The following is a 26,826-nucleotide window of genomic DNA, read 5'->3' on the forward strand; positions in this document are numbered from 1 at the left end:
CAGGATTGGAGAAATATTGCTTCTGTGAGGAATGATATAATAGAAAATAAGTCGATCGTTCGGTTATAATCGCTGTAAAAGAACGTTTCAGGTACGGTTATACTCAGTGCCCAATAACCGTGTTATCTTTGGAACACTATTTTATCAGTTGGATTGTCACCGATGAGTAATTTAATATTACTGATTACATATCAAAGTGAACGCTGTAAACTTATTTCGAAATAAAATCCATTTAGTGGTTAATATGAGTTCAGATTAAAATTCAGGATGTATCTTTTTAAAATGTACGTTTTTGTAGTCTGTAATTTCTTTGCAGGCCATGTTCTGGGGTATGTAATATTAAAAGTTACGTTGAATGATTAATCGATTCGAAAGAACGAATATATGGGCTTTTGTTTGATATTTTCCTTTTTTTAAATGGAAAATGTAGGCAAACAAACTATTTTTATATACATTAATGCAGTCATTTGAAGCCCGACACCAACGTGATTGGAAGAAAGGCGGAAATAACTTTAATACATGTATGCGGTCAATCTACTTTAACAGTGGTAATACATTTATAGCCGCGGTCACAAAACTATACCTACACAGTTATAAAAATGCCTTTTACTGAGATGTCATGGTTTGATATACAAATTGAAACCCAACATGGGCGTTCCATTAACAAATGTTAGTCTTATCTGAACTATCGATACATATTTTCGTACAAATTATAATTCCCCCCAAACACTTCTTTTTAGAACGATCACTGACGAAAGACAACAGTTAGGGCACATACAAAAGTTCATAGCAAAAGGTGGATTAAAGGATCCGGCAGATTCTGTACTGCAGAAGAGTCAAGGTAAACACGTGACTGGTATGAATGCTCCGGATCGCCACATTTCAACATTGGGTGACATACCTAACGAACAAAGGAACGAAAACAATTCAATAACATCAGCTTCTGGACTTGTCCGATTACCACCGGTAGAATTCAAACCCAAAAACGACAATTTAACAAGTTTGCATCTTGAGGAAGATATGGACGTACAAAATACACATTCAGTATCTGACTTTATGTCGACCACAAAAATATCGGTTTCCGACATAAGCTCAATTCCAATATCAAAGCACACAACACCTGCTTCGCATTTGGCATTATCTGAGAAAGAACAGAACGAACAAAGAAAACGATCGACATCAATCAACTTAATGAAAGACTCGTCTACTTTCGGCAGCATTTCAAATACCAACGAAACGTCTGACTCAACTCATCATTTAGCTGATTATACAAGAAAGCAAACTGCACTTAATCTGAGCGAATCCGATTCGCTTGCACTTCGTCCTGAAACAACGGTGACTATTGTGACAGTTCCATCAACATTCACTAAGAATGATGTAAAGCTAAACGAAATAAAATTTAACAGTGCTCAAACAAACGTTACTGAATTTAATTCTAATGATGTATCAACTTACAAAGCTCCCCTCAAATATTCATCAACGTTCATCAAAGACATTGAAAAACATCAAGAATTTGATAAAAGTTTCACTACGACAAGACAGGGAATGGCGCATTTATCGACAAAACCCACTGTGTCTGCAACGTTCGTTAAAGATGACTATATTGCAGAACATAACAGGTTAACTATTACATCGGCATCTACTACGTTAAAGTTATTTTACCGCACACTAACTACGACATATGATCTAGAAAAAACAAAAAAGGTCAACCCTTTATCATTCACTATGTCCCATATACATTCTCAAGGAAAACATACTGGTACTCAAGCAAATAATTTTCTATCGCATACGAGGATCAAACAATCGACTAACCGAGTAGAAACAGCACAGAGAAAAACAGACATTATGCTTCTGGGAACAGCATTAGACGAAAAAACAAACGACCCTTGCAGTTGCTCACGGTTTGTGTAATCTCACGTTTATCTCCAAATAATTAAGACAGAAGTGATAGTAATTATCTCTTCAACATATATGTCAGTTATGTTTATTATGCCTGTTTCATAATACACCTCCGTTTTAATCATACCTCAGTAACCAAAAATAGAGGACTTTTTATATGATTCACCATGAATTTATTTCCTCTGCCTGTCCACGGACTCAAACTTCCCCTTAATTTTCCATAATTATCAACAGACATTATTCAAACATATATTGTTCCTCATAATTCGAGGTTGTTCATGCCCAATTATACGACGAATACGCATGACTAACATAGGTGCACGATGTTTGAAATATTCTTAAATAAGCTTAAGGCCTCAATAAGATTTGTTTGTAGAAAAAACAACAAGTTTTCGTGTTAATCATTCGTTCCGATAAGAAACATGTGTCTGAAAATGCTTGGTAGTAACACATGTCCTGTCTTTTTTTCAGTCTTTCTGACGGATTGTACACACAATCTGCCATAGTTGGATCAATCATAGGAGGTGTTTTAATTGGAATGACGTTTATGCTGGGAGTAACATATTTAAGAAATAAATGTCGGCGACATTTGTATGGAGATTATAGACGCGTGCCTATGGAATATGACTTTGAATTGAACCCAAGGTTTAAACCGCATTAGTGGCTTGTTCCATCTGTGATATATTGATTTCATACAAATAATATATAATATGTATGAGCACAAGCAGCATGCAACATGAACTAAATATATAACTCAATAAGTAAAAAAAGTGCCGATTTCAATGTGGAATTGTGTTTCCATTATTAGTATGCTTCCTTCGGATAGGCAGTTAGTTGTACCTTTTGCGGTCGGAAGACACCTAGTGATTTTGAAGTTAATATTAACATGACAATTATTTCTGCATGGTATGTTTAAAACGCGTTGGTATAGTGTAATCTGCATTGGTTATCTCTTAGGAACGGAAGGCGCCTATTGATTTTGAGGTCAACATGTCAAAGGTCAATGTCATAGGGGCTTGTATCATGATGTTTGTTTCAATAAAAATAATTAAGGATGTATTACTTTTATACAACGTAGTATGATCATTCACGATTAAGCTGTGTGATCTGTCTTGTTAAAAACATAATTGTGGCGCTTTCCTGTATATGTACTTAAATTGATACTTGTTTTCGTTTTATTTTAGTATACTTAATCGTGTTTGCATAAACATATGAGAACTAACATGAGTATTTAATTGAAATTTACTCTAATTTATTGTTAATTGACATACGTGGTTAGTAATAGTTTTTTTTTTAAATAAAAAGTTATTTATGTAAATAACTCTGGTTCTAGATTTAAGGTTGAAGCTGCGTTCACCGATTTGGAGCCAGCAATTCATTGTTTTCGCGGGTTAAAGATGGTGTCCTCAGTTAAGTGTGTTTTGTGAACTTGTCTATAAAAACAGTGTTATGCCACATCGTTATGCAATTGGTATGTTTATTAAAGGATTGCATGGAGTAATAAAGTTTTCAACCTGCTGTTGCCGTTGAAGGTTTGCGTTGTGTATATTTGGTTGCTTATTAAAGTGCCAAGTCAGACCATTTCAGGTTGATATTTGGTCACTTGCCGTAAGGTCACTTGCTGTACATAATTTAATTATTTGAGATGAAAGGATGAAACCGTTTTATTTAAGGAATCGACAAATCAGAGACCAAAATCACAGAGGTTTGTAGCCTATGCTACAAGTAAAAACAATCTTGAAACGCACATCTAAACAAATTTCAAAATATGGAGGACTTGGGTGCAAGTTGGGGGAGGGATCGAATGGTTTAATGTTTAACACACATCTTATTGATAACAATTAATGGGCTTTAAATAAATACGGATACCGAAATAATAAGTAAATAAGGAAATATGTCTCCCAAAGAAACGAAATTAATGTCAGTTTTGAAGAACTCATATCAATTATGTATGATGTTTGTAGTAATCCACTTGAAAGTTGCTTGGTTTAAGCAGAAACGTAGATAACGTACGTAGATATCTACGTCTAGGTTATAGTACAGCTTCTTTCATTAAAATAGACATACTTTAGTGTTACAGTATATATGTAGCGATAGTAAACACAAGTACATATTTACTTCACCTGATTGATAGGCCTAACAAGCGGAAAAATATCTCGGCTGAACGAGTTTTTTAAGGCGCAAAACGATTCGAAATAGGACACCTCGGCGAAATAGAATTTCAAATGTTTAAGTATGTGCGAATAGGATTAACTGTTATGGTTGAACATAGCCGGTGCATGTAGTTGTTATTTAGCCTAAACCGGAAGTAGGCATATCGATGGACGCATTCCACGGTATTCTAGCTGCAACTAAGAATTGATTGATTAAAATATGTTTAAGGCAAAAATTCTCGTTCTTGGCCCTTGTGAGGTATTAAAACAATTTTTTACTGTAACCCAAAACCTTGGATTTACATCTGCTTATTATTTAATTAAAATTTATTCTTTCTAAATATTTATCATCTTTGGAACTTCTTCATCCTCTTGGCTCTTTTTGTAACAGATTTGCGCAAGTTTCCTTCAGCACCATATCATGTAAAACTGTCGGTACTCCTCATTAAACTTGCACATAGATTGCAGACGACTGCAAAAGTGTAAACACAACACCTTTATGTATTTGATTTATTTTAGAGAAAAGTCTTCGCTTTTTTCACAATTCTCAGAAAATGTTGCATTGAACAATCTATGCATGCACATCACAAAAATAGGTAAATTGACAATCTACACATGTTCAGTAAGTATACCCTGTCCCGACTGGATGCTAATTTTATCAAATCTTTTAAAAGAAACATATATGCCAATTATTTTTTTTTAACACATTGCAAACGTTTGTGTCTTTGCAATTCTTGATCACCTTTTCGTTTCCATGTTGCTCAAAAAAAGATTGACAGATAAAACAGAAACTAATTAAATTGTTAAAAGTATTTATAGAAAAAATCAATTACTGTTTCAGTTTGTATAAATGTCTTCAGTGAATTGAATTTTCGAAGTTTTGTTAGCCTAATGCCTAGCACAATGGAGTACTCTTGTCTCGATACCAGGTAAACAAAGCGCATAGTTGCCGGTGTTTATGGAACTATCGGCTTTGCATTTTTAAACATGTTGTAAATAAATAATTTTGACTTGGATTTAATGGGAATAATGTAAATCTTTAAAGGCAAATTGTTTATTGCGGCATTGTTTTCATTAATTCAGAAATTCTTTTACTTGTTTCCTTAACAGTTCGATTTACTGTATAAATTGGTGGATACAACTATTCCATCAATCGGTAAAAAACTATTTAAGAAATGTTAAATTTATAAAGCTTTTGTTGCTAATACTAGAATGTATAGTTTACAATACTCTTTGTAAAAATATGTAACATCAGTGCCTTTACTTCCAATACAGCAGTTCTTTGTAAATAGACGAGTCTGAAGATTTTGTGCTGGCGCCTATTTGATAAAGGGTTAAAACTGTTCAAAGGTGCTCAGTTTGGTGTTAGTTTATAATTATTTAAATTGTTAGTGTCTACAGGTGGATAATAAGGAGGAAATTGTGCCGTGTATATTGGGAGGTATTCAATGAATTACTGTTCTCCAGTAGAAAGAGAATTTGTAACAGTCTTATAAGTATGTATATGACTTGAGCAAGGTGACTTCTTGATAAGCAGTCAACAGGAACAAGAAGATTATAAGGAGTCTTTTTCTGACGCCCAGGACCATTTGGGGTGGGACAGGGATGGTGCCCCCTCCCAGTGTTGATTTTTTTATGCTCCAGACATTCCCAAAAGTATTTTAAGTCCACAGGACATCCGGTCCGGTAGTCTTAGATAACTTGCAGGGCCGGACTGGGATTCATAGGACCGAAATATTAATGTACAAACATATATATCGTATTTATATATTTGCGAAGTTAAGTGTTATGTCGTTCGGCAACAACTCAGATGCTCCATTAATACTACGTGTTGGTTGTTTTCCTAAGTCGATAAGTTGTATGGTTACATATTTGTTTTCTTAATTCCAGGGATGTCAATTGACCCAAATTTGAAATCCGGAAAATTAAGCTAGGGGTCTGGGACCGCAGGACCCCAACAGGGATTAAGGGCCGAGTCCCTATGGGGGAACTAATGACCGGAATTCAATGAAACTTTATGGGAAGCTTCACTACCAAGAGGAGATGTGCATATTATCAGCGGGCTCTGGTCGGATGATTTTTCACAGAGTTATGGTCCTTTGAAATTTTATATACAAAATTCTTGTCCCCCCAACTACTGTCCTTTTATCTGAATATATAGTGCAATATTGTGACAAAAAAACACTTTGGGGAGCATCACCCATCTCCGACGGTTTCTTGTTTTAAACGATTATTGTGTCAAATGAGATTATTTTGTGCATTATGACCCTTAAAGAAAACAGATATTTAGTGATTGATAACAATATATATTAACTTGTTTTAACAGTTTCCCTCAAATATACAAATAGTCACATAATCCTGACTAGATTGATTCCTCTATAGATCTGTATAAACCGGACAATGTCATACCACATTCTTAAAACTTTTTCTGTCTCTATCCATCACCAAATGGCAATTGTAACTATTTATTATTAACTGATCCACCAAATCAGTTTTTGACAGATGACACATGCTTGTTGGAATTTTTGGTGTTGACTTACAAACTTGGACAAAAAACAACATTGAATCATGGTTCATTCTAATAACACAACATTCTTTAATCCAAAACAATCCAATTTGTTAAACACATGACAAGTGTAAATGTTGTTTTTTGAAGCTTATTTGAGGCTGAAATTCCCCTTGCTAGAAATATATCAACTGAAAATACACTTTTAATGTTGAGTTTAAATAACCCATCAATAGTGGAATTAACTTTTTTTCAACATCATATTTAATACATTTTTAGCTCGGCATTTTCAACCCGAGGTATTGTCATTATTAAGCCAGCTCGTTGTTCGATGTCCGCCGTCTGCGTCGTGCTATAACCTTAACCTGGCTCTAAAATCAAAGTGCTTCCACCTACAACTTTGAAACTTCATATGTAGATGCACCTTGATCAGTTCTACACGCCACACCCATTTTGGGGTCACTAGGTCAAAGGTTAAGGTCACTGTGTTCATTTATTCATTTATTCAAAACTGCACCCATAGCCGAGCGTGGCACCTGTTATGCAGTGCTCTTGTTACCAATTGTATTTATTAATTTTGACGTATTATTAATTAAACACTCAGACAATGGCACATGTATTTATATATTTAAATCATATAAACTGCTTTTGCTACCATACTGGATGTTTAATTTGACTTAACAAATTCTTAAAAAATGAAACCATGTCCATGCGTGCATGAAGACAGTTTGGAAATACTGTCAAAATGATAAAAAGTACCGTCACATGTAGTCTATAAGTAGACTAAGTAAGAAAACTGCTTAGTATGCTAAGAGTATTGACAGAGTGTTACAAAAATATGTTCAGAAGAGTTTCATTAAAACAATCACCAAACTGATATACATTCCAACTTTGATGTCTTTGTCTAAAGTCACATACATTGTTAAAAGCCTTTTTGGAAAAAAGGAAGGATGTAAGAGGCAGTTTTTTGTTAATTCCTAAAATTGTCATCAATACTAGTGTCAGCCAAATTTAATTAAGCACTTGTAGCATACTATTTTATTGTATTTACATAAGAATTAGAAAATCCCATTGATGGCCTTTTGACAAAATAGTGACCAGCCAGCTGGCAGCCATAAATTGTATCTGGACAGAAGCCAAACTCTGATGTCCGCAGGCGCATCATGTCCGTATACAGTTGGGGAATCACCACGCTGTGTTGCTAGTCAGTTTTATGCCTCTATTTCTGCCTCTTTATGAATGTAAACCTTGGAACAAAAGTGCCCCTGATGTGGAGATCATATGGTTATTTGTAAACCTTGGGGGAAAAATTGTCCGGTTCGGGTTTCCCCAACTCACCACAGCCTGGAAACTTTTAAGTCGTTCTACCAACTTAGATAACCTGGTGGTTTGTTCTTACCCACTCAACTACTGTAAATATTTTCCTATGAATACAGGTTCTTGTCTCTATAATAAGAGCATGTGCATGTATGGTTTTATATTTACAATAATTTATTGTATTTTATAACAAATGAACTCAAGCATCAAATGTTTAGTAAAAAGACTTTTAGATGTATGTTGACAAACAACCTGATGCAAAACCCAAGCATGCAATAGGACATTTAACCTTTCAAACGACATGAGGGCTCATCTTGAGGATAATGTTAATGCTACTACTTGCACAGGTGGTGCATAGTTGATTTGACCGTATAAATCAAGAAATAGTGGTCTTGACTAGATATAAACCTAGTTGGAAATTATTTACTAAAATTATGAAACATTCATTCTTTCAAGGAAATATAAACAGTCTAGTATTAATAAATACTCCTTCTTACAAGAGAAGTCAGGCTTATAACTATTGGGAGATGGCATTTAAGATAACTGTATAGCTAACATCATTAAATAATGCTGTATAAAAAAGACAATAGGTTCTGCTTACATGTGTATGATACAAAGTCTTCAATATAAATGAACATTTATGCCATGGATAAAACAGGCAATCAGTTGTTTCCTCACGGAAATTGTGTAATTTCATAGTTTTATGAGGAAAAAACTTTGAAATTTTGCAGTAAAAGCAGAACACCTAATATTAATGAACAATTAATATTAATGAACAATTTGATAAATACATTTACATGTAGTTGTAATTTTCTAGAGATTTTAAGGCTACTGGTCATGTACGTAATTCCGGCCTGTACGTAAAAAATCAGCCACCTGTGTTTAATCAGTTTCATGATCTAAACACACATATTTTGATTATTTTCAGAACAATCAACTTGAAAACCAACCCTACTCTCAATATTTTGGAAATTAAAGAAGCATATCACAGTAAACTTTTGCATTAAAATGTCTCAAACATAACACAAAATATTTCTCACATGGGAAAAGTGACGTCATCATCCGTTGCGAAAATTATACTGATATAAGAAAAAATATATTTCATAAAATTATTATTATTTCTATCTGATAAACTTTAATTAAGGTATTTTCAATTAATTGAATAAAAACATACATTTAAAACATAAAAATCAGGACCTAAATATAAACTTTTAATATTTAAATTACCTCCCTTGATTAGAATATTAATGTTGTAAAATTAAATATAAGCGTTTACTAAAAATTGACACTAAAGTCAACTTTTTAAACAAAATGTTTTTACTTTGTTAGCGATGTAAGAATTTTTTTATAAAAACTATTAAAAATATTTTTTGTAAAATTTGCAGTTTCCCATTAACAGTGCTTGTTTTGATTTATTAAAATAGGTAGGGGGAGTAACTGGTATAATAATGTTTCATATATTTTAAGGTTCAAGTCGAAAATTTTGTTTGTGTAAACCTTTATAAATACTCTTAAAATGAGGACATTTGTCTAAAGATATTGCTTTGTAATTGTACCTGCAGATTAAAATGAGAAGTGGTCGATTTTTTAGGTGCAATTGCCCTATGAAAATTGATAGTTTATATGTCATTAATTTCTGTTCATAAAAGTAACATACACTGATCTAATTCTATTGAAATTTTCATGCTTGGTGAGTTGTGAACCCAGGATTATGTATGCGAAGTTTAGTTTCAACCAGTTGCCTTAAACAAAAGATTTTGTTATCCCCACGCTTTTTGAAAAAAAGGTGGGGATATTGTGGTTATCTCCGCCGTCCGTCCGTCTGTCCGTCCGTCCTGGCCACTATCTCCTCCTACACTAAAAGCACTAGAACCTTGAAACTTACACACATGGTAGCTATGAGCATATGTGCGACCCTGCACTATTTGGAATTTTGATCTGACCCCTGGGTCAAAAGTTATAGCGGTTGGGGTGGGGCCGCGTCAGAAATTATCACTCATTTTTTTAGGTTATTTTACATTTACTTCTTTATTTCTACACCGATTCACTTCAAATTGATACTGGACCTCTCTTATGACAATACAGTCAATCTCAACCATGCATGGCCCCATTCCCAACCCTGGGGCGCCCCGCCCACATAGGCCACACCCACCAAAAATTTCCATTTACTATAATTTTTTCATTTCTACACGGATTCACTTCAAATTGATACTGAACTTTTGTTATGACATTAGGGTCAATCTCAGCTATGCATGGCCCCAATCCCAACCCTGGGGCGCCCGCCCACATAGGCCACACCCACCAAAAAATTCCATTTACTATAATTTTTTCATTTCTACACGGATTCACTTCAAATTGATACTGAACTTCTCTTATGACATTAGGGTCAATCTCAACTATGCATGGCCCCATAACCAACCCTGGGGCCCCGCCCACATAGACCACACCCACCCAAAATTGCCTTTACTATAATTTCTTCATTTCTACACCGATTCACTTCAAATTGATATTGAACTTCTCTTATGACAATACAGTCAATCTCAACTATGCATGGCCCCATTACCAACCCTGGGGCGCCCCGCCCACATAGACCACACCCACCCAAAATTGCCTTTTACTATAATTTCTTCATTTCTAAACCGATTCACTTCAAATTGATACTGAACCTCTCTTATGACAATACGGTCAATCTCAACTATGCATGGCCCCATTACCAACCCTGGGGCCCCGCCCACATAGACCACACCCGCCCAAAAATGCCTTTTACTATAATTTCTTCTTTTCTACACCGATTCACTTCAAATTGATACTGAACTTCTCTTATGACAATACGGTCAATCTCAACTATGCATGGCACAATTACCAACCCTGGGGCGCCCTGCCCACATATGTCACACCCACCCAAAATTGCCTTTTACTATAACTTCTTCATTTCTACACCAATTCATTTCTAATTGATGATGAACTTCTCTTATGACAATACGGTCAATCTCAGCTATGCATGGCCCCATTACCAACCCTGGGGCACACCTAGGTCAAACATTCGGCGTGGGGATACGCGTCGGCCTCTGCCGCGCCATTTCTAGTTAAAATAGTCCCAAAAGTGGCCGAAATTACGTACACGACCAGTATGTTGGTTTGCTGTTGGTTTGTGCCAACTTTACATTTTGCAATAACTTTTGCTATATTGAAGATAGCAACTTCATATTGTGCATGCATGTATATCTCATGGAGCTGCACATTTTCAGTGGTAAAAGGTCAAGGTCATCCTTCAAGGTCAAAGGTCAAAAAACTAAATCAAAGCGGCACAGAAGGGGACATAGTGTTTCTGACAAACACATTTCTTGTTTATATATGTCTTTACGTTAGTTTGAGAAACTGTTGCTAAATGTTAAATCATTCTCAGTTTGTCTATCTGTGGAAGATCAGAAAAAAGTCTTGAGATGGTTAAAATCTCTAGAAAATTTAATATGAATATAAGCCGATCTTCTTTTATCCCAATATTGTGGAAAGGAATAAAACAAGTAACATTACCTTATAATGAAAAGATCCTTTATTTCTTTATGCAGAGTGGGAAATCAGCCCTTTCTAACTTTCTAGCAGATGCTACAGAAACAGCCAGTGGTGATTATCATCCAACTCAAGGTGTACGGTAGGTCATCATATTTTGTTCCCCCTGCTAAAATTCTTAGTCTTTAAAGAATTGTGTTTTTTACCTTTCCAAAATATTTTTTGATAAAAAATTATCAATATTGTATTTAAAAAAATGAATGTTGAGAATATATTTGTTTTGTTTGAATATGTTGTGTTAATTTGACTGAAAGTGTTGTGATGTTATATAAATAATTTAGTCAATTATTTTTTTACTTTGCAGAACAACAAAGTTTTAAATTGTTTATATAGACTAATGCTAATTTCTTCTTTTGTTTCAATAAAAAAAAGATTTCATCCTTATTGTTCCTTTCAAACTAACATTAAAAAAACACCATACTTATTTACCTATTCAGAATTTTAGAGTTTGAAAATCACAACCCTATGGCAGGGCATGGCAGGCAGTCCACTGTGGAAGTGGAGCTCTGGGATTGCAGTGGAGACAAGAAGTAAGCTGTGTACATTTCATTTATGGCTTAAGCTTCAAGTATCATCTCATAAACCAAAGCCATAAGCGTTTCCCAAATGAAATGATAACTTCATCATAAGTCCCATGTTTTTGGTCATGCATTATGTACTATAACACAAAATTGTTACCAGTGTATTTACATAAAAGTCTCTCTACCACTAAAATATTTCCATGAATCTCTTAAAATGCTTTTAATTCTTGAGTGCATTGTCCTGAATTGTATAGACAATCGGTCAAGTGCCTTTGAGACTAGCAAATATGAAGAACATTGTTTTGTAATTTCTCTGGTGCCATTTGTCCCCTGTATTTATTTTTGGCAATTTTTTTTGCAATATGAGAATGCCGTAATCAAATGAGGTGTCTTTTTTGTTTCCAAAGCGTTGGGGCATGAGTTGTGTCTTTTTGCAGGTTTGAGACCTGCTGGCCCGCTATGGCCAAGGACACCACAGGAATCATATTTGTGTACAACCCAGACCAGCCCAACCATGACAAAGAGCTGGAGAACTGGTAGCGTGCATTGAACCCTGCTGCAGTTTGAATCTTATATTCAGTGATGTTCATTTAATTGTATTAAAGGCCATAGATTTAAACACTCTGTAACTTAAAATTGATAGTTTGTGTCTCAAAGGTGCATGGTTTCTGACAGCTATTTTGTTTCTTAATGATGCATTTTATCATAGTTTGGTATGTTAAATCAGTTCAGGTCTTTTGTAAGAATTGGATGTTATACAAATATTTTGAAACATTAAATATACAATTGAATTCTGATTGGTTCGACATACTTTATTCCTATAAGTGACCACAATTTGTGACATATTCTTTAATCATACCTATTGTACTTTTTTCAGGCATAATTTTTTCATTGAAGAGCAAGGTATCAAGGAAACGTCATGCTGTGTGTTTGCTCACCACAAACCTAGTTCTCCTGAAAGGGAAAAGTCGCAACTGTGTAAGTATCCAAAGGCTATCCATACAACAGTCAGTTATATGTTATTTGTCAGTTTCTATATAGGCCGTGCTCTGTGAAAAGGGGGTTTAATGCATGTGGTATGGTATTTATCATTTACAGAAAGTCTCTTCATAGCAAATATCCAGTTTAGGCGGAAAGTGTTTTCCCTGACAAGCCTGTGGGGACTGCAAAGACTAATCTGGGACGACACTTTACGCACATGCATTAAACCCCTTTTTTACAGAGCAAGGCTCATTTAAATGTTCACTTATATCTGGTATCAAGTCTGGTGTTTTGGTGTCATCACATTCTTGTATAGTTACAAGTTGTTAGCTCTCCTGAGCAATATGGGCCATGCTCTGTGAAAAGTACTTATTATCCCCCGCCAGAGGCGGAGGGATATTGTTTTGGCGTTGTCCGTCCGTGCGTCCGGCACTTTTGTGTCCGGAGCCATATCTTGGAAGTTCTTTGGTGGATTTCATTTAAACTTGGTATGAGTATATATATGCATAAGAGGATGATGCACGCCAAATGGCATTGTACACCATCTGTTAAAAACAGACTTATGGTTCTTTGTATCTTGAAAAAATGCTTTTTAGTGTCCGGAGCCATATCTTGGAAGTTCTTTGGCGGATTTCATTGAAACTTGGTATGAGTATATATATGCATAAGAGGATGATGCACACCAAATGGCATTGTACACCATCTGTTAAAAACAGACTTATGGCCCTTTGTATCTTGAAAAAATGCTTTTTACTATAGGCACTTTTGTGTCCGGAGCCATATCTTGGAAGTGCTTTGGGGGATTTCATTTAAACTTGGTATGAGTATATATATGCATAAGAGGATGATGCACGCCAAATGGCATTGTACACCATCTGTAAAAAACAGACTTATGGCCCTTTGTATCTTGAAAAAATGCTTTTTACTATAGGCATTTTTGTGTCCGGAGCCATATCTTGGAAGCGTGTTTTTGTGAAAACGCACGACTTATTAATTCACCTAAATAAATTGTGAAGGCTTAAGAACCTTCCTTTGTCTTAGTTTTGTGTTATTGTCCTCCGTCCGTCCATCTATCATTATGTTCATCCGTCCAATTTGCACCCATCCTCAAACAAAGCATATGTTGCGGGGGATACCTTGGGCCTTTCAGGCCCTCTTGTAAAAATATGTTTTACCAATATAGAAGTCTCTTTTATCACTAAATCAAGAGACAAGTTGGTTTTAACGTTAATTTTTACAAGTTCAATATCCCATGGGTTATGTGTTTTCAAAAATTAGGTTTCCATATTAAATCTAAAAAAAACTTTTTTTCCTCTAGACACTACACAAATTACTCAACATTAATGACAAGGTCAAATGGTAGGAAACCCATATTACCAATCTTCAATTAAGGATTCAATATTAATTTATCTTGGTGAGAATGTTTATTGTTCCCTACCTGTGAAACCGGAGGGGTCTTATGGTTTGCGCTCTGTGCGTCAGTCTGTCAGTCCGTCACACTTTTCTGGATCCTGGGATAACTTTAAAAGTTCCTAATATTTTTTCATGAAACTTGAAACATGGACGATTGCAATATGGAGATTATGCACATCAATTCATTTTGTTCCTAGGTCAAGAATTCTGGTTGCTATGGCAACAAATGTAATAAAAAAATTACTGACAATGGTGGAGTTTCATCGGTAGGGGACCATATTGCTTGACAATCTTTTGTTTCGACTATTTGTGGCCATTTTTGAATCTGAATCAAGTGGATTAAAACATTATGTTGGTAGCTCCATTTCTTTGACAATTTATCTACCTTTAACTCATGTTAGCATTTTAGGGCCATTATGGCCAGACCCTTTTGTGTGCATATGGCTTCTCACTGTAAAGTAAATGTTTGTTTTTGTGTAACTTATTTTTCAACTGTTCATTAAAATTTTATTTCTCTCAAACAGTACATGTTATATACAGTATCTCACAATTGATTATATTCCAAACATAATTGTTCTGTTATTACTATAAACATGCCTTATTAAAAATTTCACGCCTCATATAGCCCCCTCCGCGCACCCTTCTGGTAAGATGTTGTTCCCTGTAGAATCCTTTATTTCTTTGCATGTTTATTTTGATGACAATTTTATTCATATTGTTTGCATTAGCCCTTACCATATCAGTCTAGATTTCCATGGCAAATGATTAAGTATATGTATTAATCATGTATCTCGTTAGCACAGGATGCTTACACTTTCTATGCCCCCGGTAGGGTGGCGTATAGCAGTTTAACTGTCCGTCAGTCAGTGTGTATGTCAGTCTGTCTGTCCGTCCGAAAAAAAAACTTTAACATTGGCCATAACTTTTGCATTATTGAAGATAGAAAGTTGATATTTGGCATGCATGTGTATCTCATGAAGCTGCACATTTTGAGTGGTGGAAGTTCAAGGTCATCCTTCAAGGTCAAACGAAAAAATAAAATAAAATTCAAAGCAGCGTCTCATGAAGCTGCACATTTTGAGTGGTGGAAGTTCAAGGTCAAAGTCATCCTTCAAGGTAAAAGGTAAAATAAATAAATAAAATTATTTCAAAGCGGCGCAATAGGGGGCATTGTGTTTCTGACGAACACATCTCTTGTTTATTGATGTAATGATGACCATTTTATTAGCTCATCGATTTTTTGAGAAAAAAATTATGAGCTATTGTCATCACCTTGGGGTCGGCGTCCGGTTAAGTTTTGTGCTTTGGTCCACTTTTCTCAGAAAGTATCAACGCTATTGCATTCATACTTGGTACACTTACTTATTATCATGAGGGGACTGGGCAGGCAAAGTGAGATAACTCTAGCGTGCATTTAGACAGAATTATGTGTCCTTTTTATACTTAGAAAATAGAAAATTTGGTTAAGTTTTGTGTTAAAGTCCACTTTATTCCTAAAGTATCAAAGCTATTGCTTTCATACTTGCAACACTTACTAACTATCTTAAGGGGACTGTACAGGCAAAGTTATGTAACTCTGACTGGTATTTTGACAGAATTATGGGCCCTTTATACTTGGAAATTGAAAATTTGATTAAGTTTTGTGTTATGGTCCACATTACCCCTAAAGTATCATAGATATTGCTTTCATACTTGGAACACTCGCAAACTATCATTTAAAGGGGACAGTATAGGACAAGTTGCATAACTCTGGTTGTCATTTTGACGGAATTATGGCCCTTTCTTTACTTAGTAACTTTGAATATATGGTTAAATTTTGTGTTTAGATCCACTTCTAAAGTATCAAGGCTATTGCTTTAGAACTTCAAATACTTTCAAGCTAACATGAGGGTACTGTACCTGGCAAGTTGAATTTTACCCTTACCTTTGAATGACCTTGACTATCAAGGTCAAATTATTAAATTTTTCTAAAATTGCCATAACTTCTTAATTTATGATTAGATTTGATTGATACTTTGACATAAAACTCTTACCTGACATACCACATTAGACCCCACCCAAACCATCCAGAATCACCCCCCCCCAATTTTTTTGTTTCCATTTTTTTATAAGATCATCTAATAAATGACTACACCCTCACACTATGCCCTCACCGCCCCCCCCCCCCCCCCAAAAAAAAAAAACAAAAACATTTTTTTTTTTTGGAAACATGGTTAAAAAACAAATATAGTTTTTTTAATTAATTAATTTTTGAAATATATGTACCGTCCAACCATCGCACCCAAGAATACCCCCCCCCCCCCAAACAAAATATTTTTTTTTTGCATTTTTTGAAGATAATGTAATAAGTGACCACACACCCACACTATATTCTCCACACCACCCCCTCCCTCCTTTGTGATTGAAGTATTGAAATAGGTCCCTTCACCTTTAAAAGAAAAATAGATGAGCGATCTGCACCCGCAAGGCAGTGGTCTTGTTTTAATAATGTTTCTGTACTGTTTTGCCTTATAAAAATGCTATATTTAAATGATTTCAGTTTGATTAAAATACATGTTATCAGTTTGTAGATAAACACTGTGTATTAAAGGATCTTATTCGAAAGTTCTGATTTTTTTTTAAATCACAAGTGGAAAATTTTGATCTACTGAAATGTGCTAAATTATTGTAAGAGGTTAGGTTAACAGAAAAGCATGCATCTTGACAATTCTTCTTTATGTTGTAAAATATTCTGATTATGTTGTATTGATTATTTATTTGCTCATCTATTCAATGAAAAGTCTTAGCTATACTATTCACCCAAATGTTGGTTTTGGTGTTTGCATAATGCACTAGTTAAGCTAAATGTGCAGCATCTCCATGTAACTCTGACCTGCAATTAAGCTAAATTAGGCCAATTTTGGTACTTTGGGATCATTTTGCAAGGCCACAGACAGAGGCCCATAACTCTGATCTTCATTTGGGCAGAATTATGCCCCTCATAGTACGTGTTATTCCTAGTAAATTTAGGTAATTATTGGGTGCAAAGCGTCTTATTAATAGCTGAAATGAACAACTAGCATGGGGTGGGATGTGGGGCCAGTTAGGTAAAGGCCACTGTTGATAAAAATAGATACAAATTTTGCGCTCCAAAACATCAATAAGGGCGAGCTAACAAACTTTTGTTTGATGGTTACACACTGATACATTTGTATATCAAGAGGTTGCATTTTGGGCCAGTGGGGTTAATGTCACTGTTACTAAAACCAGAGAAAGAGTATCTGCTTGATGACTTACGTTTTCATGTAGGTTTTGTATTGTACTTATGTTTGTAGGTAGCTTACACACAGACCTAAAGTGAGATTGTATTTTGGACCAGATGGGTCAAGGTCATTCTTTCGTAAACTTAAAATGGTTAACTGCTAGACTACTTGAGTTTTGATGGAGGTACTGGGCTGTAATGTTGTGTGCAAGAAACTTACTTGCAGGCCATGCTTTCAAAATTATATAAATTCAAATGAATTTATTAGTGAAAAGTTGACAATCTAGTTTCCTGGCATTGTCCCATTTCTTGCTTTCAACTTATAAATTATCAGCTTTAAGTTAACATAAACTATATCACTGCTAAAACTTCAAGTATGTCTTTCTGGTTATTATATCAAGTGACTGACAGAAAATTTATGTTGTACTATCAAAGCGGAAGAACAGTCGAACACACTGTCTTAAAACTGATCTTTTTAGCTCTACTAGCCGAAGGCCAGAAGAGCTTATGTCATGGTGTGATTTCTGTCGTGCGTGCGTTAGACTTTTTCTTGTTTACACGATACAGTCCACGGTTTTCATCCGATTCTTTTCAAACTTGTTCAGTGTCTTTATATTAATGAGGACTCGAATCCTATTGAAAATGGATTACATCAGAATAAAAAGTCCAGAATTATCTCCCCTTGAATTTGAGAAAATTGTGGAATAAGGCAATTAAGTCCACAGTTTTCATCCAATCATTTCCCAACTTGCACAGTGTCTTTATCTGAATGATGAGTCAAACCCTATTGAAAATGTGCAATATCGGAGTTACCAGATACCAGAATTATCTCCCCTTGAATTTGAGAAAAAAATGAAAATCTTTAACATTTTGCAATATTGAAGAAAGCAACTTCATGTTTGGGATGCATGTGTATCTCATGGAGCTGCACATTTTGAGTGGTGAAAGGTCAAGGTCAACCTTCAAGGTCAAAGGTAAAAAAATAAATTCAAAGCGGCGCAGAAGGGGACATAGTGTTTCCGACAAACACATTTCTTGTTTGTTTACATATAAAGTTCTATCCTTTTGAAACTTCAACGGATGTTTTACATCATCAAGGGCCAGAACCCCATTGAGAGTGAAAATTTGTCCAACTTATTGTTGAAAAGGAGCCATTTGAAGTTTAAATTTTATGTTTCTTCTTGTTTATGCGATAAATTTCCCATTTTGGGTCTGTTTATTTAAAACTTACGCATTTTAAATATCTCATGGGCCTCTAGTTTTGCTCTTTAAAAAGCTTATCTTATGTATTATCTATTGTTTTATTTTCACTATATGTTTCCTCACAATATCAGATGTTTATGATTGGTCCACCTGTCAGTAATCAGCTTTTCTTTCTTTTCAGCAGTTTTCATTGTTTCTTCACCATATTTAATGAAAACCTCTGAAGTCATACAATCTAAGACATGTTTGATTATTAATTGATGACAAATAACCTTAGGAATTGTTGAGTTATGACTCTTGCAATCTTTAATATAATCTGTTGTTTCCTTTCCTGCTTATAAAGTGTTTGTAATTGTTTGTAATATCTAGGATCAGTTTGATAACCAGTCATGGGGGATTAAATGGCTTACTATAAGTGAATCATATATTAAGTTAAACATCGATTGCATTTGTTTCAAGACTAACAAGCATTCTATAAAGAAATGTAATATGGTTATCAAACATTTTCTCCATAAATATTTCTTGCACAAACTGTTCATCCAAATGTCAACTGAGTTGGTATGTCCTCTTGCTTACAGACAAACAGGTAAGGTTATATCTTTAAGATAATAAGTAAATGTTCTCTCCTGCTGGTGCAGCTTAAGATTCACTTTGTTTATATCTAATCTCCGGCATTAACAAGCACAAAATGATGGTGTTATCTTCCCGATATTTCAGCTCAGTGCTTCAGTAACATCCCGGTGGTTCACACCAACATAGAGGAGGAGGGAGAGTCAGTGAGGAACGAGTTCAGTCAATTCTTAGCGAAACTCACAGTCGCCATGTCAGATAAACGTGAGCAGGAGGAACTAAGCATCATGAACCATCGCTAATCTGGCAATTATTGATTGTAATTGGGTTTCTATTATTTAAGGTGTGAACAATGAATTTACAGATTATGCTCCTTTTACATGATAAGTTATTCCATGAAGAAAATGTAAACTTCCTACTAACAAGTCATTATGGTTTTCATAAATTAAAGTTGTGTATTTATTGGGTTAATTTGTGTACAGGAGTTTGATAAAGTAATTAATTGGTGGCTTAATTTGTGTATAGGAATTTGATTTAGTAATTAATTGTATTGAATCTCCCCTGTTAACTATTTTCATTTGCTATTTTTATTTTTAAGGTATTGTTTTAGAATGATGAACTTCAACTGTATAATACAGTATCCTTACATACCATATGATAATAAATTTGTCATGGGGCTTAACATGTGGGGAATAGGGGTTATAGTAGTCCAATAATTTGATTAATTAATATTGAAATTTTATTTTAAAAAAGCAGGTAGAAACCATGAAATCTCATTCCAGTTAAGCAATTAAATTATGCTTTGTGTTTAAATGTAAAATGAAGGAATGAATTAAATTTTCTTTTCAGAGTGTTCTTAAAAATTGACTTTCTATAGCATTGGGTTTCATTTTCTTTGAACATTTTTGCAATATACAATTTTTCAATAATGGAAATATTAGTAACATTTTTTTATCGCGAGACAAATTTATACGTACATGTATTCTATGCAGTTTTTTTTATGAGGATCATAAATAGTTAAATAGTTAATTATGTGAATCTGTATTAAATTTATGTTAATTTAATTAAATAAATGACCTATATTTTATATTAATTTTGTGTTATACTTGTGTACGTTTTTTTTCATTGATGGTTCAAGAACAATATCACAAGAGATAATCATTATGTGTAATTGAAAATTGCACGTGCCACAGACTCAGGTGCAAAATCTCTCATTGTGGACCTCAACATATATTTGACCAGTATGCCCACATTTTAACTTTGACCTAAGTGTGACCTTGACCTTGAAATTCGCACCAATGTTTAAAGCATACAATTTCAAAAATGTATGTTGGATGAAGAAAGAAAGCAAACTTTGAAAATCAAAAACCTTTCTTAAGAAATGTATCTTAAGTATGACTGACATATAACCATTATATTTTCTCTTTGAATTCAAACCTCCTCTAAAGTTTTAAAGTAAATTCCTCATAAAATGTTTATTATCTATTGCACAGTTTTACTTTCCTCATCATCAATACAGATAAACCATCCAAATCGTCTGCAACTGAGACATTAGATTGAACCTTGAAATTTATTCTATAATAACCGTTTTCAGTAGGTTTTTGACGGAACTAACTAAGATATTGAGCTGAGTTTTGGTATGTGAGTGTACATCGCCTCATGAACATTAGATAAGGTGTGTAATTCGTTCCGGACCATTGATATTTGGCGAAGATATGGACCTGGAACTTACATTTTCGCTATAAAACCGTTTTCCTGACGGGTTTTTTCGAACTCTTTCTGAAATTGAGCTGATTGTTATAACGCCGGTAGAGTGGCAAATAGCACCGTCTGTCCGGCCGGCATTTCATTTTCCAAACTTTTTTCGAAACGCTTTAAGATATTAACCTTATATTTGGTGTATCAGTCTACCTACCTGACTTAAGTTACGGATGAAGTATGACTTTCGTTCCGGTCCATTGATTTTTGGCGAAATTATGGGCCTTTGGTTTAGACAAAGAAACCCTCCAGTTCATATTCATGCCAATTATTCGTATCACTTCTCTAATTGCTTCCAATTTTCAGATTTTCGACCTCCTGTATCTTTTGCTTCCATTCGCTGCTTCTCTTTCCATGGCCAATCAAAAGACGTGTTAGATTAACCATCGATACTGTAGATGAAGCATTTAAGATCACAGGAGGCAATTGACATGACGCCTTATCTATGATCGCTCCGCCCACTAGAATTGATCCACCAATCAGCGATCGATTAATCGGGCGCACTCGTTAGCAACGACCTGTCCGCCATTTTCTAGACAAGCTACATGTTTAGGTTCACTTTTATTCCAACGAGTTTCTTTTGTTTTCCTCTTTAAAAAAACGATTAAAATGGTTAAACGGTGTCAATGGGGATTATGTAACTCGGACAATCGATATCCGGACAGATTAGTTGGTGACATTGAATTTATTTCGTTTCCAAAGCCGAAAAAGGATCTTGAGAAGTGTAAGAGATGGATAAAGGCATGCTGAAAATACGGGATTTGACGTCGATTTTATCGTTATTTCCCCTAAAAATTCGGACAGAGTCAATGTACGACTCATAAGCAATTTTTCTTCCTTGAATTCGTTCACGTACAGAGCATCTATACGGCAAAAAATGTTCGCCCAAATCATCGGGTATATCGCTTTACCGTATCATAGACATTTTCATCTGCATTACTTTACGAGAACTGAAACCCAGCATGAAGCCTAATTCATGCTGTGTTTTATTACTCTGATAGTAATGCACTTAATTGACATCATACATGTTATTTGAAGGTGACATTTGATATATTATCTTATTAACGGTATCTACGCATTTGCACTCATGTGGTGTTACTAATAAACGCTTTTAATCCACACTTGGAGCTCTAATGCCTAAATCTCATTTTTTAAACGAGTTTCGTTTATTTTGTTCGGATTAAAAAACGGAAATGAAATATGGCAAAAACGGTGTAAAAAGGGTTAATGCAACTCTGACATTTGGTATCCAGAAAGATAAGTTAGATGAATTAAATTTATACCATTTCCAACGCGGCAATGCGGTCTTGACAAGAGCGAGTGGAAGCTTCAAGAATTACCGAGATCCCCTTTATAGAACATTAATTTATTTCACAAACTTGAAATGTCATATAAGCAATTACTAAGCATTATTAAGTATGTATTATGTCACGTGTGCATGTAAAATAATTGTGAATTTTGGTACCCAATTCGTATAACTTTACGAAATCCCCGTTAAAAATCGCGTTTCTGCGTGTGTCAGAAACAAGTGAAAACCATTTTGTTATTATTTTAATAAAGACGTATCGATAAATGCTATTGTAAAAGAGTAATTATTACTGATATTAGTTAACCAATAAATGCGATAACTTTGGGGAAGTCGGTACCTGCGCGAGCGTCTGATATTGGTAGCCTTATTAATTTATAATAGCCTGACCGTATTCCATTTCTTACAACGCTAATTTTATATCAGACAATGTCCAAACTTACTGTGTTGTTTTTGCGCTTTAAATGATAGCGATTGATAAATGTCCCATAAGCAATGTATAATATGATTAATATCACTTTTATACGCAATAACATGTGGGATTGAGGTACCCACCCGGCGTCAGAAAGCGCGTAAAACTTCGCCGAATTCCAAGTTATAAAGCGCTATTTCGTGTCAAATACACGGGTAGGGGGAATGTTTCGGTAATAATTTTGTTAATAACACGGGTAAATACCGGTGAAGTGTTAATTTATTGCAAATACCACCATTACACGTAATAACGGGTTCGATTTCGGTAAGCGCGCAAGCGTTTGAGAGCGTGTTTAATGTACCGATTTACCCGTTATAAATAGCTGATGTTCTCTTTAATCGTATATTGTTTGCATTTGCAGAATGACTCAATGGCATCAACCCCTTTTCAAGTGTAATATGGTGTTAAACAAGTCCATAAAATCATCCAGAATATCGCGTAAATCTATATGCAGTCTATAGGCAAAGAAGCCATTTTGGTGTTAGCTTGTCTAGGTTTTCTTCCCGCTGAGCCACGTGATTAAGTGGGCGGAGCGATCACTGATAAGGCGTCATGTCAATTGACTGATCAGGGATGTGTGTACAAGGCGATAAGAAAACATTGAATTTGTCTAGGGGCTTATAAATAGCGATAATCCCTTGTTTATTACGCTAATAAAAGTAATATAAACACATCTCTTCTGTATTTAGTGAACGTGTACTGTGGGCCCTTTCATGATAAAAAAAAATGCAGTAGGTCCATTATTTAAAAAATGCCTAACTTGACAGCCAGCATGTAAAGTTTTAAAATTATACAAAGAAAACTGTTTAAGCTGCATATAATGGATAGTTAAGAGCATTACAAATGGTTAGTATTTTTTTTTCGTCACAAATACCATATATGTAAATACTAGGAGATATGCAGGAATGGAATCAAATCCAAGTATTCAATTAATTATATAATTATGCAGTTCAGCCTATATGCTTTATTGTGGCAGCTCAAGAAAGGAGACACATAAAGCCACTTCTATGTAATACTTGACTGTTGATTTCACAGGGTGTGAGAAAAGCTTGAAGGACACACTTGGAATTCTGGTTTATGATATCAAATTCAGTGACCTGGAAAATTCCAAATTTTTTCCACATGCAGAAGTCAAAGGTCGTAGGGTTAAGGTTATCCAGTCTCAAGGTCAAGTTATGTGTGTACCTAGATGCTGGCACCATAAGGTTATAAATCTGGTAAGGTTTTTTTTCAAAGATGTTAAGATTTAAAGTTTCATTCACATTTGCACCAGCTAGGCTTGAAAGAGAAAAAGCCAGCATGTTTTTGTCTGAAAATTTCATGAAGCATTTTTTTACGGAACAATACTTAGATAATAACGTCAATACAAATATTGAAACAACGATTTTTTTTCACTTTGTACTATTAACTTAAACTACATATTTTACGTTTCCTAAGGAAGACACTATTTCTATCAACCACAACTGGTTGAATGCTAGCAACATTGACCTCTGCTGGAAGCATCTGCGGTCCAGTCTGACAGCAGTACAGCTGGAGTGGCAGACTACCGGGGCATGAAGGGTTGGGCATAGGGACTATGGGGTTGTGGCAGTCTGAGAACATAAGCGTATTTTTCGGCGTATCTGTAATAAGCCAGCTTTTCACCTTACCTGACCTTTGTAAGTGTCCAATCAAATTCAAATAGAATTTCCCGCGGCTAGGTACGAATTAATACACTTCATTTATTCCATTGGCTGATTTGAGTATACCACCAGAACATTGGAAACATATCCGCGTCTTTGTAACACTGTTTTACTGCATGAAACAATTTTATCTCTAGTGATTATATTCGGTTTTTGACCATCATATAATGGTGCTAAAATATCTCCAGGATCATAACTGACCATTTCCCAGGGTCACATGATTATATATACTCGTATAGAACAAATAATATTCTCTAACATGACAAGACCCATTGATGTAATATTTAGAACGGACCATCACAAATATTTGCCCTGGCAACACCTGATGTCTGTAATTATATGTCATGTAATACAATGTGTACAAGATAAGTATTGATGCAAAGCATCAAAGGTCGTCGGGAATTTCAGTGTAAAAGGCACTCAGTGAAGTAACATTGAACGATTTTTTTTCTACTGTAATTATTAATATATTGGCCGATTATTTTAAACAAAATAGAAAAAGATACTGGTATAACCATTATCTATGATTTTGTGTTATAACCCCCAAATAACCATTATTTGTGATGTTGTGTTATAACACCCAAATAACCATTATCTATGATTTTGTGTTGTAACCCCCAAATATTTCATAGGTCATTTTATTTACATTGGTTTTCTTTTTTTACTGGTATCCGTGTGCAGTTTTCATTAATGGAACAGAACTGTGTAGGTTTTAAAAAATCTGCTTCATCTTGTAAGCATAATTTCATATTTTTCTCAACTTCAAGGGGAGATGATTCTGAACTTATTCTTACGTTGCTCATTTACGATAGGGGTTGAGTACTCATTGATATGAATCCACTGTAAAAGATTGAAAAAAATGAATGAAAACTGTAAATTGTATAAAGAAGCTGAATTTCACAATACTTTAAAATTCAGTAAAAGATCATAATAGATTTATTGCTCCGATATTTTTCATTTTCAATAGAGTTCGAGTAATACTGATATAAAAACACTTAAAGCCGGCCGAGTTGATATTTCTCACAATAAATTTGGTTTTCTCAACTGACCAGAATTGATTAGCATTCGTCAGATACATTCTAAAGTTTAATTCTTCCATACTGATGTTCGCAAAAATTGTGCCAAAAAGGCCAAAAGCATACAGAATACAAAACCTAATCATGTACATAACGAACTCTTCAAGACTATTACTAAACTGTGACGTATACACGCTTTGGGTCTTGTGAGCGCTAATTTCACGTGATTTCCACTTCCGCGCTTTTCAAAACAAAAAAGAACTACTAAATCACAGGTGTTGGGCGCTTGGCCAAGTCACTTAAACATTATCAATATGTCATAAAATAACATTTTTCACCATTTTGACAAAAAAAGGTTCTGATATATGATATATGTACATATAGACATATTTATAGTGTTTAAGTGACTTAGCCAGGCGCCAAACACCTGTGCTCCGAGTCTGTGCATTTATTTTCATTATTCAGGCGAGTCCATGCCTCGAGCGAATCACGTGGTTTTACCGTTACCCGCGCGTGTTTAAATATAGATCATTTCTGTATTATGGACAGAAATTGAAAAGCCCTATCTTTGTACAGTTTTTGGGCATTTCTTGACCAATTTCGACCAACTTTTTTGCACATCTGACATAAATACCATCACATTTTGACTCGTAATCACTTTTTTGCGACACATAACAAAAATAGGAAAATATACCAACATCAACTCGGCCGACTTTAACAAGTTTGGAAAGATTTAGACGAAAGTTGTGAAATCTTTTAAACAAGTGGAAATTGTTTATTTTGTCGAATTTAATAGAAAAAAATCTGGACTTATTGTCCCGATGTTTCTCATTCTAAATGAGGTAAAAATGCTCATTGATATGAAGACACTGTAAGTTTGGAAAAAATCTGATGAAAAATGTTGACATAATCACCTAACCAAGCAGTTTTTCACTTTTATTTTAAAATTCAAAGAGACATAATTCTTGACTTATGGTCCGATATTGCACATATAGCGTTTGGGTTGGGTCCTCATTGATAAAAAAACCTGTGAAAGTTGGGGAACAATTGGATGACAATTTTGGACTTCGAACAAGGATTTCAACATTTCTCAAATTCTAAGGAAGATACCTATGGACGTAATGGTCGGATAATGCTAAAGGGCCTGCCATACCACCTGGATAGTAATACGCGTCGCGCTTCATTCATGCTCTATGTGTGGTTCTTAAAAAAAAAACT

General features: G+C 34.8%; 4 protein-coding genes across 5 annotated transcripts in view; 2 read left to right on the forward strand and 2 right to left on the reverse strand.

The window, feature by feature from the left end:
- The window catches only part of LOC127840886 (mucin-5AC-like), a 451,267-nt gene that overhangs the window by 375,994 nt on the left and 48,447 nt on the right, over positions 1-26,826 (reverse strand). The window lies entirely within an intron of this gene.
- Positions 1-26,826, reverse strand: part of LOC127841010 (DNA-directed RNA polymerase II subunit RPB11-a-like) — a 492,318-nt gene that overhangs the window by 23,531 nt on the left and 441,961 nt on the right. The gene's annotated exons all lie outside the window — the stretch shown is intronic.
- LOC127840901 (uncharacterized) lies at positions 153-3,430 on the forward strand. Its single transcript, XM_052369359.1, has 3 exons — positions 153-329; positions 741-1,901; positions 2,371-3,430. Exons 1-3 carry the CDS (start codon positions 268-270, stop codon positions 2,558-2,560), a joined length of 1,413 nt encoding a protein of 470 aa, XP_052225319.1. The 5' UTR covers positions 153-267; the 3' UTR covers positions 2,561-3,430.
- LOC127840954 (intraflagellar transport protein 22 homolog) lies at positions 4,236-20,344 on the forward strand. 2 transcript variants are annotated; one of them, XM_052369421.1, is made up of 7 exons: positions 4,236-4,311; positions 11,445-11,527; positions 11,883-11,975; positions 12,404-12,502; positions 12,844-12,944; positions 14,986-15,006; positions 19,522-20,344. In XM_052369421.1, exons 1-7 carry the CDS (start codon positions 4,273-4,275, stop codon positions 19,674-19,676), a joined length of 591 nt encoding a protein of 196 aa, XP_052225381.1. In that variant the 5' UTR covers positions 4,236-4,272; the 3' UTR covers positions 19,677-20,344. The 2 variants fall into 2 exon arrangements, with proteins under 2 accessions (XP_052225381.1, XP_052225389.1); XM_052369429.1 differs by lacking the exon at positions 14,986-15,006 and having other exon boundaries at positions 4,242-4,311; positions 19,522-20,325.

This window comes from Dreissena polymorpha, chromosome 1 (assembly GCF_020536995.1).
Source record: "Dreissena polymorpha isolate Duluth1 chromosome 1, UMN_Dpol_1.0, whole genome shotgun sequence".
NCBI lineage: Eukaryota > Metazoa > Mollusca > Bivalvia > Myida > Dreissenidae > Dreissena > Dreissena polymorpha.

Excerpts from the sequence above, each read along its gene's own strand:
- LOC127840901 (XM_052369359.1), top strand. The coding sequence starts at position 268 with ATGTATCTTTTTAAAATGTACGTTTTTGTAGTCTGTAATTTCTTTGCA. Across the intron at positions 330-740 it reads TTTGCAGGCCATGTTCTGGG|AACGATCACTGACGAAAGAC; the intron begins GTATGTAATATT and ends ACTTCTTTTTAG. Across the intron at positions 1,902-2,370 it reads GACCCTTGCAGTTGCTCACG|TCTTTCTGACGGATTGTACA; the intron begins GTTTGTGTAATC and ends TCTTTTTTTCAG.
- LOC127840954 (XM_052369421.1), top strand. The coding sequence starts at position 4,273 with ATGTTTAAGGCAAAAATTCTCGTTCTTGGCCCTTGTGAG. Across the intron at positions 4,312-11,444 it reads TCGTTCTTGGCCCTTGTGAG|AGTGGGAAATCAGCCCTTTC; the intron begins GTATTAAAACAA and ends TTCTTTATGCAG. Across the intron at positions 12,503-12,843 it reads GACAAAGAGCTGGAGAACTG|GCATAATTTTTTCATTGAAG; the intron begins GTAGCGTGCATT and ends TACTTTTTTCAG.